The sequence below is a fragment of the Cupressus sempervirens genome, chromosome 9 (assembly GCF_028749045.1).
Source record: "Cupressus sempervirens isolate cs-2001-9-10 chromosome 9, ASM2874904v1, whole genome shotgun sequence".
Lineage (NCBI taxonomy): Eukaryota > Viridiplantae > Streptophyta > Pinopsida > Cupressales > Cupressaceae > Cupressus > Cupressus sempervirens.
This window is the reverse complement of record NC_143126.1, coordinates 599,602,000-599,611,721: the sequence shown is the minus strand read 5'-3', so window position 1 is coordinate 599,611,721 and position 9,722 is coordinate 599,602,000. Positions and strand designations below refer to the sequence as shown.

The window sequence follows — 9,722 nt, the reverse complement described above, 5'->3', positions numbered from 1 at the left end:
ATTTCTCAAATAACTTGATATTCCTCCAAAGGACTTGGAAAAAAAATTATGGATTCTAATACCCTTTTGGAAGTTCTTAGGGACTACAAAGTTACAAGCTCCAATCCTACCTCAACATTCCAAAATGGTCTCAAGACTCACAAACCCAATAGGCTTAATTGGATGTGGTTTCTTAAGGAACTACTATCGAATGGGTTCATGGGATTGAATCACTGATACTAATGGATTCTCTAACCCTAAACTACACTGATTTCATCATTCTTTTTCCAAATCAATACTTCTTATTCATCTAATCACTCAAAATCACTACCTAGTTGCTAAATACATAGGGATATTTAGCCTAGGACAAGGAAGGTAAAATAGTAAACACCACTCCCCTAGTCTGTGCTTTTGAAATATGTTTGTACATTATCTCAACTTAATCCCCAAGTGGTCATACAAATCCACTGGTGGGAAGTCAAGTTAGGGCTCTATCTTTGATGGATACCCTAGATTTAAGGGTTTAGCAGACCAATTTAACAAGAATGAATGTAACTTTTGCCTTACTTGATGAAATGACTTCAAATCAACTTCTAAAGCATGTTAACTCCTTCCCCTATCCAACCATATCATTTTTAGATGTCAGGACTTCCATACAGAATCATACGAATAACAAATACAACATTTTTTGTTGTTGCAAAAAAATAAGGTTTATTTTATTGATATCAGTAAATCCTTTCGTACAATGGTGCTCTTTGACTAGAGAGAGATGACATGACCTTAAATACCCTTCCTCCAATAGATACAACCACATTTAGGGCTATTGGAGGTAGTTTTTCAAGTTTTGCAACTTCTTGGCTAAAATTTGCTAATTAATGACTTTTGCAAAAAGTGCAATTTTGCCTTATAAACAACAAAACCAACTTCTACACTTCCTAAAAACTTAATATAAGATGAAAAAATAAATAGAACTTAGTTATTCGATCATTGTGGCCTTATTTAATTCAAAATTAGCAAAGACTCCTAACTAAGGGTCATATAGGACCAATGCAAATAGGATTTATAAAACATCCTGAAGCAATGCCCTTTACAAGTGACCAAGACCAATATCTAACATGTCTAAACATAATCAAATCATGGTTCCACCATCTTGGTTGATTGATGCAGACCCTTGCTCCTTGTCCTTGCATGGGTGCCCTACACCAGGAAGCTATAAATTTGGATTCTTGAATGAGCAAAAGTTCAATTTATTATTCTCCTAGCTAGCCTATTTTGGAATGATTAGGAGCCATGGTGATCTTGCATCATCTTATATGCTTCAATCATGGAAGCAAATGTCTATTAATAGGTTTTGGTTCCCTCAAACACAATAGTCTCTATTTATAAAAGAAACTATCACAAATTATTTATAGAGGTGCTTTAGTTATAATTTTTGATACGAATGCTAACCTTCAACAAAGTGTTTTGTAGTTTCTTGTTCGTAGTATTGACAACCCCCTCACCCTTTGATGGTTATAGAGGGATCTTAAGTCAAGAAAAGAGGTTGGAAGAAACATTAACTTCAAATCAGACTTTGGTGAATTGTAAACATTTAACAACCAGTCATAAAATAACAAAGGCCAAATAAGTAAATTTACAATATTAAAATCTTATTTTAAGTAATTATTTTAAATTTGGACATGTAATGATAGCCAATGGTTACCAATGTTAGCTGTTGGTCTTGGGTAATTAAATTTATGTAATTTGACTTTTATTCTAGATTGCACAAGTCTATGGAAAGATTGTTCTTTTCTCCATTCTTTCTTATCGATGCTCGCACTGAATAGAATTTCTAAATTTCTTCTATTCTTATAAAAAGATTCGAACGTCAACCTTTTACCGATTTTTAAAAAAAAAAACATATCTTCTTTTGCTTTTAAGTTTTTATTATTATTTTAAATAATAAATTCATTTATATCATATATGTATTTTAATTATTATTAATATTAATTTTATAAATTATATATCACTTATTTCATAAGAATAAATAAAAAAAATTTCTTACAAAAATACAACCATCCTTAATCATATAGAATTGATGAGATATTTTATAAATATAACAACAAATAAAAAAATAATTCTTATAAAAATACAACCACCCTTAATAATATAAAATAAACTAACTATTTAATAAATATAACTCTTCAAATATACTAATTGATTTAAAAAAATAATATAATAATTAGAAAAAAAGAGAGGCCTATGCCTTTGGAAATTAAACTACGACATTCAACGTATGGCAACAAAGTCGTATGGAACACTCCTTCCTTCACATCACATCGTACAATACCCGCTAGAAAGCATTTAACTTTTGAAATTGTCATGAGGAAACTCAAAGGAGAATGATTACAAAGTTCCTTTTCCACTTAATGCAAGAGAGAAAGCCCAAAATAACTTGAGTGCCTTGGGAACATTAGAAAGAGTGGCCTCATAACCACACAAATCAAACGTCTATATGCCAAATTAAAGTCCTCGATTCCTCTAGCTAGTATATGATCTATCAATATCTAACATTTGGTATATATTCCTCCTTATACAATTATAATGTTCCTTACCTCAAGGCCCCCACTTAGATCAAGAATCCTACGCTTAAAAAGGCAATATCAAGGAGGTTAATGCATGCACATCTGAGGGTGATACACTCATTGTAAGATATTTTAAACAACAATGTTGTTTATTTATTTATTAAAAAAATCAAGAAATTATAGTTTAAGATTTTACTTTTGTTTTTTTAATAATTTAATTATGTCATTTAGAAAGGTTGAAATTTGTTTGATGTAATTTGGCCTAAGTTTAATTTTAATTGTAATGAGTGTTCTATTCATTCATGAGAGATAAATTCTTATGAACTACTACTAATGAATGGATGGGTTTGACTTAAAAATGACAAGAGATAGGTTCTTCTTAGCCATTACTCATGAATAATGGGTCGATGAGTTTGAGTAAACAATGACATAGTTGAATCTCGAGAACAATATAACAATTTGACCTTTAATGGAAAATATCTCATACTTATCAATTGAATGACATTGACATATTACATTTTTTAGTTATGGAAGTTTAGCTAAATTAGTACTTATTATGTAAATTTATGTTCATTCATAATATCTTGGTGTCCTTAATTGACTCAAATTGGGATGAGTTGGGGCCAACCTAATCCTCACATACAACTAGGGTAATAATGAGATAAACACAATAAATTGAACCTTAGAGCTACATGAAAAAAATCCAACACCTTAGTACAATATTACCTAGTAGTTATCTTCATAAAATAGAACTCTATAAGATTTAATTAATTACTTTATTTCTTTATAAAGATCACCCTACAAATAAGAAACTAGTTATAAATGAATCAACTACAAAGTCACTCTACTTATAACATAGTGCTAATTATGAATTAGATCAATTTAATTATGACTTAAGCTCTGTCACACTTAAAGTGGATTTTGAACTTACTATCAACTTATGAAAATTTAGTAAAATTAATACTTATTAGTCAAATTTATACTCATTCATAATACGTTGGTATCCTTGATACAAATTCAGAATGAGGTGGGGCCAACCTGATCCTCACATACAAATAGAGGAAGATCTAAGTGAGCTCAACAAGTTTAATCTTGAAAAAAATCCAAAATCTTACCACAACATTATCCCATTCAAAATCCTTATATAAAAATATAGAAATGTTAATATTTATTAATTAAATTTAATTATTTTTATAATAAATATTTTTATAAGATTTAATTAATTAATTAGATAGAAAGAATAGTGTACCTTAAGAAACTAATTACAAATTAATTAACGAATAAATCACTACTTACAACATGGAGTGCTAATTATGAATTACATTACTCTAGTTATGAGTTAAGATACCTCGTGCACTTCCACAACTTATAAAGTTGAGTTGAACTTCTTGACCAATCCTTGAAAACCTAAATATAGCTTTTTAAAAACAGAGTAGAATAATATTATTAAAATTGTTTTTATAAACAGTCTCGCCCGTCAATTTTTTGCATGGTTAATAAGACAAATCTTAAAATGCATAAACTCTAGTTATCTCCTTACCCAAGGTCAGAATAAAACCCTAAATTCCATTTTTAAATAGGTTTGACCAACAGTACCGTTTGCATTAAAAAAAAAGCAAAGCCTTAAAAAGCTAAAAAGATGCCCATTGAAGCATATCCAATTTTGCGAAATCAGATGCCCACCCCAATTTAGATTAACCTTCCGAAATATAAATAGTTTTTACGCCCACTTAAAAAAATTGGGTTAAAATTAACATAGCCCCTACAGTATAAAATGGGAGTTTGAGGATCAAAGAAGGTCTCTCTGTTGGTGGCTTCTTGCGGTTGTGAGGGAGGAGGTTACAGAGGAGGCCGCGATCTTCATATTCTAAGGGGGAGAAGGAAAAATTTAGCCTGTGAAAATGTTAGTCTACCAGGATATCTTCACCGGTAAGTTTTTATTGCTAGTGTATTTTGGGCTTACGTTGTTGGGGGTTCGATTCTTAGTAGGTTATTCTGGATCAATGCAAATTTCTGTTTTTTAATTTAGTATTTTTTTCTTTCTTCTTGGTTAAAACTGATAATCTGATGTAAGCGTGCGAGGATTGCGGTTTGGCTGTGGTCCGATCAGAAACCCTAGGGTTAAATCGGTAATTTAGCAGATCTGTGCAACTTTTGACCGTTTGGGAAGCACGTGTCTGTTTGGTTTGAGAGAAAGGGTTTGAAAAGATTTGGTTCTCTGCCTGAACTCTTTGTGGTTTTGTTCAGGTTGATCGAAGTGGTTTTTCCATTGTTTCCTCTTTCGTTCGATAGGCGTATGTAGTTTTTTGTTTGTAAGAAAAGTTAATACTTGTTTGAAATGACTTGAATGTGAAATGACTGTTTAATTTCGGTTCTGATATTTCTAGGGATTTGGACTTGGGGCTTAGTATTGTATCAGTTGCCCTAATAGATTAGGGTTGTGCACCTTTGTAGTTTATCGAAGTTTGAAATAATTGATTGATTGGCTGGTTTAATTCATTGCCTTTTGGCTAGTACAATATTAAGAAAAGTGTCAAACGTTGAGATGCAACTACCATAGATACGTTTCTATAGAAGGTCAATTTTCCGGATGTGAATAATCACAGGCTTGTCGTTACATTGCATGGCGTTGCTATTTTGACCGGTACGCTTTCTCTGAGTAATTGAACTGAATAATTTTATCATCTGCGTTCGTTATTAATGTATTTTTGTCTTCTACTTTCTTGCTTTCCATAAAGCATTGTCAGGCAATTTAAAAAAGAAAAGTATTTAGCTTCCTTCCACAGGACGTACTGTCAAATATTAGTATTAATCTTTAGAGATGTAGTAATCCTCGTAGGGTTCATGTTTAATATATTAATTGCCCAAACACTTTACATTCGGATGATGACATCATCTTTTTAATTAAATGATAGTTATCCTTATATACTATTGGACCACGCCCAACTTAATGGACCGGGGTGTTATAGGTCTCAAAAACCCTAAATGGGGAAGATGTAGACTGATTTTAAATAACAAGATTACAAGGGGACGATTTCCCTTATTTTTTATTCGGTGGCTGAAATTTAGATTTTTAAAGGAGAATTGAGGTTTAATGTTATTTTTTCACATTTTTAACGGATGTTATGTAGATGTGGTAGCGGGGGTTTTGAAGCACTGAGTGTCAGGGTTTCATTGGTGTTAGACATGTGCTTCCTTGTTAATAATGAGCCTATTATTTATTTCCTTCTTTTGAACTGGGATTAGTTTATTTCATCATATGATTTAAACAATGATAGATTGTGTTTGTTTCTGTTTCTCTTTTCCACATGCATTGGTAGCCACAATTTTCCTTGAGAGGCTATGTTTGCATTGCTACTGTAACCTCCATCGGTGTCTGTTGTGGATGTTTTTGGATTTTTTTGTTACAAGATAAAATAATCTTCATAGATAGTTTTTTGTTGTTTTCGTTTATTGATCTAAAAGACATTTTTTGGTTTCTGTGGGTTGATTCACAACGGACTTAGATTTAACACGGAGTTTTGGGGTTTCATTACGTTTCAAAATTTAAGTAGGTTCTACACAAGTTTTGGGTTTACACATGTTTCAAACGTAAGTGTATCTTCTACACAGGTTTAGGGTTTTCACATGTTTCAAATAGAAGGGCATCATGTGACGAGTGATTACATATTGGAATGAGATAATACACATGTTAGGTTTTGAAGCTGAACCACTTGTATTGTGTTTTCTTTACATCAATGGATATTGAATTCCCTCTGTTTCTTCTAGAATATTGGTTGCTATTAAATTTCCATTTCTTGCAAGATTGATAATTTCGGTTGTCTCTTAATAGGGTGTTCTATAAACAAATTATAATACAAGATTACTTTATAATGTAGATACTAGATGCGTGTTGAATTTCATATTGAGTGGGGGCTTGTCCCTTGGATTTATAAGAGTTGTAATCTTGAGTTGCATTTTACTTTCATTGACAACTATATGGATAACATTTTGATGTTGGACCTGTAATTGGTGACTTCATACTGATTTTATTCACCAACATGAATCTACCTTTCAGCTTGAGGGATGAGAGGCTCAGCCTTTGTAGTATTTAATTTTGTTTGCTGCTGTGACCAATGCCATTTTCCTGGAATGCTCCCTATGGTACTTTAGTATTAGGGTTTACTTGTTTGCTTATTGTTATATTTACTCAATTGTCATCTAATGCTTCATTTTAGAGTACCTGTAAGTCATTGAAATTAGAGTTTATATGCTTATTAGTTTTTCGTATGCTTTCCCTTGAAAACCTAGTTTGTCCACTCTGCCAGTTTACATGTTTTCTGTTCCCAATTGTGTGTTGATTTTACAATATTTGCTTTTGGTTCATAGACTCTGCTAATTGAGCTCAATTGCGTTTTCATTCAATTTCTTTGCTTTCTAAGGTGGTAATTACTGGAGTTCTTGTATATATTTTTTCTGTAGTAGTGTTGATTGTTTTCTTGCTTTGTCTTTTCCCTTTTAGTTTATATAGACATATTTTTCATTCTGAATGTTTAACTTGTCTTTTTTAAGTTCAATTATTAAGGAAAACTGAATTATCTTGTTAATTAGTAATTACCATGAATTTAATTGTCTTTTTCAGATCTTCATTATTAAGGAAAACTGCTTTATTTGTCTAATTAACATGAGAAAGCCTTATGCGGGCAATAGGACATGCCTGTGACACAGGAAAACCAAATTGCTCTATGAATGTTAAATTATTAGCAAACTTTAGTACGCTATATTTCTAATAGGCTTCTGAAAAGTCTAATTGTTTGGTTTTTTGTATAGCATTTGTATTACACTTAGTGATCAATCATCAGGTTTAAATAACCATATGAAAATGTGTTGTTGGTCTTAAGTAAATGTTTCAATGGAAAACTGAGCAGTAAAATTAAGTGCAAGTTTTTGGATCTGGGCTCAAGTTTTCTTGATTAAGCCTCAAGAATTTTTTGAATATTGTTGTTAATGGTGTTTTACAGGTGATGAGCTTCTTTCTGACTCATTTACATACAATGAACTCTATAATGGAGTTCTATGGGAAGTAGAAGGAAAGGTCTGTATCATTTTGTTGGAATCAATTATTTAAATTATGAATCTAAATTAAAAGAACTTTGATTTAGCATTAGTGTATTTTACTGCCAGTGTCAATAATCAATTGTACATATGTGCAAGAGTTTTATTGGGCTGAATAATGTGAATGCTGTTTGCCAGTGGGTGGTTCAAGGGGCACTTGATGTTGACATTGGTGCCAACCCCTCAGCTGAGGGTGGTGAGGATGAAGGTGTAGAGGATCAGGCCAGTAAAGTGGTTGACATTGTTGACACATTTAGACTTCAGGTCAGTCTCTGCAGCATTATTTACGATTGAAAAGGAGAGCAATGGCAATGCATATACATTTTATTAAAAGGATAACCTTCCAAATTACAGCTGTACAATTAGAAACATCAGGCCATGGTTGTTGGAGGAGTATGTTTTATTGCAATATTTTGCAAAGATCTTGGTGTTAGGCTGTAACTGAGCCATGTACTTAAAATGTTGGTTTCTAGAAGCGAATGCTTAGAATTGAAATATGTCATTTTTTGCAGGAGCAACCTCCTTTTGATAAGAAGCAGTTTTTGGCTTACATTAAGAGATACATAAAGAACCTAACTCCCAAATTGCCAGAGGAACGTCAAGAGGTATTTAAGAAGAATGTTGAAGCAGCTGCAAAATGGCTCATTTCTAAGTTGAGCGACCTCCAGTTGTGAGTATTTCAATGCATTCGCCCTTTTTAATATTATGAAACCTTCCTATTCTTGTTATTTTGATTGCAGTAATTTTTCATTTCGATTTGTCTGGATTCAACTGGGTAATTTAATTTACACAGTTACCTAGGAGAATGTGTTAGTAGTGAAAACTTCTTATATAGTTTGCTCTGGTAGCGGTCCTCTGCATTGTAGCTTTCTTTGCATTCTGCTTTTAACTTATTATACTATTTCGAGGGTCTATGATTGTTATATTATTTCAAATATGGAAGTTTAAAGATAGTTGCACTCCCATACCATTCAAACATTAAAATTGCCATGGGCTTTGATTTTCTATATGTTCCATGGATGTGTTGTTGACTATAATTCCGAAGTTTAGTCATATTGTTGCTCTGTAATTGCCACATGCAATCACTAATCTTGTGGTTTTCTGGCACAGTTTCGTTGGAGAGAGCATGCAAGATGACAGCTCTATGGTTTTTGCTTACTACAAAGATGGGGCCACTGATCCAACCTTTTTGTATTTTCCCGATGGTCTGAAGGAGATCAAATGCTAGTTCTAGATTAGTGTATTATTTAGTTATGAAGATTGTTTTTCATATACCCTTTTTGGTGGAGGGATTATGACTACGACTCTTCTGACATTCCATTCATATTATGGTTAAGCTATTTGAATATTTATGAATGACGATTTTGATTTGAATAATTCTGTTGTTTTTGACTCAATTGTATGTTTTTTTGTTGTTAAAAAAGCATCACAAGGAGGGTGATTAATACTGGTGTCTCTGATGACTTATGTTATGCTTTCTATCGTATGTAGTTTCAAATTTTTAGTATCCAATTTCAGTTCAGTACCTGAATAACGTCCTTAATGAGTGCAGTTTAAAATCCTTATAGTGTCTTTTTTCTCTTTGAGAAAAGTCAATTGCAATGGTGATTAATGAATTAAATTATTCTTTCAGCCTATGTTTTGTATGTCACTGGCTTTGTATATATTATAGTGAATTGTTTTCATGTGGATTCTGTATCTGTTATGGTGAAATATTGTTCCAGTTACTTCGTGGCAGTGAATGGGTCTTTTCTAGAAAGTATTCTATATATGATAATATTTTTTCAATGTTGAACAACACTGTAGTGCATATTTTGCCACATGGTTTATTTAAAGCCTAATAACTAAATTTCGCCTTTACCAGCATAAAATACGAAGGGTAGTTTTAATAGGTCACTTGTAAACAAATGAATTTAAATGGCTGATTGAAGAGGAGGAAAGCCTAATTCCAACATAGGCATTACGATGAATTAATGGGTTATATTTGGGTCAACATGAGAAGGGTTTTTTATATTGAATGTAACACAAATAGGTCTCATAAAGAACCCATCGTGGAGATAATAAAGTTAAAAAATAGTTCACTGT

At 32.1% G+C, this 9,722-nt stretch overlaps 1 protein-coding gene across 1 annotated transcript; it reads left to right on the top strand.

Annotated features, from left to right (window-relative positions):
- Positions 1–4,343: 4,343 nt before the first annotated feature.
- On the top strand, positions 4,344–9,014 carry LOC149540108 (translationally-controlled tumor protein homolog). The gene is made up of 5 exons (XM_089801303.1): positions 4,344–4,472; positions 7,544–7,617; positions 7,776–7,901; positions 8,150–8,307; positions 8,748–9,014. The coding sequence occupies exons 1-5, from the start codon at positions 4,445–4,447 to the stop codon at positions 8,863–8,865; spliced, it is 504 nt and encodes a 167-aa protein (XP_089657429.1). The 5' UTR covers positions 4,344–4,444; the 3' UTR covers positions 8,866–9,014.
- The last annotated feature ends 708 nt before the right edge of the window (positions 9,015–9,722 follow it).